This window comes from Ichthyophthirius multifiliis (assembly GCF_000220395.1).
Source record: "Ichthyophthirius multifiliis unplaced genomic scaffold scaff_1120509249958, whole genome shotgun sequence".
NCBI classification, from domain to species: domain Eukaryota; phylum Ciliophora; class Oligohymenophorea; order Hymenostomatida; genus Ichthyophthirius; species Ichthyophthirius multifiliis.
In genome coordinates, this window is record NW_004087118.1 from 36,355 (window position 1) to 39,601 (window position 3,247).

Consider the following 3,247-nt stretch of genomic DNA (forward strand, 5'->3'; position numbering starts at 1 on the left):
TAAATTTATTAATAATTATTTAAAAATAATAAACTTTTATATTTTATATATTTAATTTTTAAATATTATTAATCTTTTTTAAATTATATTATTTTTATATTTTATTATTTAATTACTTAATAATATTTAAAATATTTATATTTTATTATGATTTTTACATTATTAAATAAAATTTTATATTATATACATTAATTTTTTTTTACTATTTATATATGTAATTACAAAATAATAAAAAATTATATAAAAATAATTCTATTTATATATACATATGTATTAATATTTTTAAAGTAATATATTAAAAAATAATATATATATTAATAATAATTAATTAAAATATTTTATAAAACTAATATTACTTAAATTATAAATAATATCATAAATTATATTGAAAATGTTTAATATATGTAATTATATATATATATGTATATTTTTATTTTAAATTATTCTGATATTAAAATAAATTTTCATAAATAACTTTTTTTTATTACTCAATTAATTAATTTAGTAAATTTATTTTTTCCTTTATATTTTATTTATATCCCTATTTAATTTTATTTTAAAAAAAAAAATTAAAATACTTCTTTCTTTAAAAAATTATAAATAAATATATTATATATTAATAAAAAAAGATATAGTTTATTAAAACTCATTATATATAATTACATAATTGATTTTAAAAGAAAAATAATAATAAAAAACAAACCTAAAAAAAAAAAAAATTACTTAAAAAAAAAACAAACTAAAAACATTCATTACGTAACTATTTTATTTTTAAAAAAATATCTGATTATCCGTTCTTTTTGTAAAATAATATTTATTTATATTTGCCTTTAAAAAAAATAAAAAAAAAACATTTCTATATCAAAAAATATATTAAATAAACTTCAGCACTATATTATATACTAGATGAAATACAAGTCATCCACGGTAGCTTAAAGCTTTAGAATATTGTATATTTGATAAATATCCATTCAAAATAGCTGAATTTATATTTTTAAGGCCCTTAGAAAAATCATAAACTCGATTTGTATTCATTTTATTTAAAGATATTATAAGCTTTTTACTTTTGATTTATTTTTATAAATAAACAAACAAATATAATATAATATATAATATAATATTAGTTAAAAAAAACCTCCAATTTTAATTTTAAATTTATAATAGAATTGCTTAACTTTTAATTTTTTTTTAAAAATATAAAAAAAAAATATATATATATATAAATATTATAAAAAAATGGACATTAAAAAATAGTCATAAGAAGAATCAATTACAGTAGTTGTAAGATTCAAACAAGAAAAAAACATAAATCAAGTAAAAATTAAATATATATATAATCATCATAAAAATAATAAGGAAAGTGACTGGCTAATAAACGAAGAGCAACAATCAGTCCAAATAAAAATCCAAAACAAAGGCCAAAAAGTATTTAATTTCGACGGCGTAACCTAAAATCTATCATAAAAGCAAATATACGAAAACTACGCAAAATAATCTATATTAAAATTGTAAAATATAAAAATAAAAAATAAATATAATTGTATATATATATATATATATATATATATATATATATATATATATATATATATATATTTATATATAGTCTCTAAGGATATAATAGCACTATATTTACATATGGTTAAACATCCAGTGGTAAAACATATACTATGCTTGGTCCTGAAATAGTTACATAAACGATAATAAAGAATACAAATTAAATACCTAACGAAATAAAAGAATTATACGGTATAATGCCTCGTAGTATAATAACAATATTTGATGGAATAAATAAAGGAATAATAAAAGATGGTTCTTAATATATATTAAAATGCTCATATATAGAAATATATAACGAGAATATATATGATTTATTATCTAAAAAAGAATAGATTTCTTTAAAACTTCGCGAACATAAATTCCAGGGTTGGATAATTGAAGATTTAGAGGAGAAAATAATAAAAGAACCGGAAGAAATATTACACTGGTTATCCATAGGAACATAAAATAAATCTGTCACATAAACAAAGATGAATGAAAGAAGTAGTCGATCACATACAATTTTTACTATTTTTTTAGAATAAAAACTCACTAATGGTATATTTAAATTAAGTAAGTTGAATCTTGTAGATTTAGCAGGTTCAGAAAAATTAGATCATGCCTAAACTACAGGATAGTCAAAGGAAGAAACTAAAAATATTAATAAATCATTATCCTACCTATAGCATTGTATAGTAAGTCTTAGTAAAGGAGAATACGCTAATTTCAGAAACTCCAAATTAACAAGAATATTAAAAGATGCTTTAGGAGGAAATTCGAAAACTACTTTAATTTGTACAGCTTCTATGAAAAAAGAATATGAAAATGATACTTTAGGTACACTTTATTTCGCTTAGAGGGCTAAAATGATAAAAAATAAGGTACAAAGTATTTCAATAAAAAGAAGTTAGGAGGAATTATAAGCACTTTTAGGAGAAAAAGAAAGAGAAATATAAAAAATAAAACGTGTTTTTTACGATTTAATAGGAAAAATTTAAGATGAAGATTTAAAGGAAGAATATATATAAATTTTAGGCAAAAAAGAAGATGAAAACGAGGATTTTTTAGAAAAAAAGTAGAAGTAGAAGATGAAGAATAAGAATAAGAATAAGATGAATAAATAGAATAAGAAAAGAATAATAATAATAATAATAATAATAATAATAATAATAATAATAATAATAATAATAATTATAATATTTAAAAAGAAGAAGAAATAGAAAAATTAAACATAATAATAAACCAATTAGAAAAAAAACATGAAGAATTTCTTTAATAACTAAAAGAAGAAGAATAATATAAAGAATAGAAAAAAAATGAAAAAATATAATAACTATCAATTTTTTAAATCTAAAACGAGAAACTAATGGAAAAAATAGAAGAATATTAATAAATAATAAACATTAAAATAGATTCTATATAAACTAAAGATGATGAGAACAAATTACTAATTGAGTAAATTTAGACTTTATAGAAAAAAAACGGACAAATACAATCTTAAAAAGACTAGATATTATTAGATTTATAAAAAAGTCTTTATAATATAAGTTAATTATAATTAGAAAACACTGAACTTTTATAAAATTTTAATTTTAAATCTGATATATGCAAACAGAAAACTGACGAAATATTTTTATTGGAAAAAAACCTAAAAAAATTATAAAATTAATATGAAGAAATTTCATAATTTTATAATTTAAAAAAAAAC

At 16.7% G+C, this 3,247-nt stretch overlaps 1 protein-coding gene across 1 annotated transcript, besides 7 other annotated features; it reads left to right on the top strand. All coding sequences in view use genetic code 6, as the record gives it.

Annotated features, from left to right (window-relative positions):
- Positions 1–75: 75 nt before the first annotated feature.
- Positions 76–110: a microsatellite.
- A 582-nt stretch (positions 111–692) lies between these two features.
- Positions 693–740: a microsatellite.
- Positions 693–746: a microsatellite.
- A 349-nt stretch (positions 747–1,095) lies between these two features.
- Positions 1,096–1,121: a microsatellite.
- A 420-nt stretch (positions 1,122–1,541) lies between these two features.
- Positions 1,542–1,605: a microsatellite.
- A 65-nt stretch (positions 1,606–1,670) lies between these two features.
- Positions 1,671–2,176, top strand: IMG5_044760 (kinesin motor domain protein; the record flags this gene model as incomplete). The annotated part of the gene is made up of 2 exons (XM_004037636.1): positions 1,671–1,761; positions 1,948–2,176. Coding segments are annotated over 2 exons (320 nt in total), but the record flags the coding sequence as incomplete, so codon positions are not given.
- A 485-nt stretch (positions 2,177–2,661) lies between these two features.
- Positions 2,662–2,727: a microsatellite.
- Positions 2,675–2,738: a microsatellite.
- Positions 2,739–3,247: the final 509 nt, after the last annotated feature.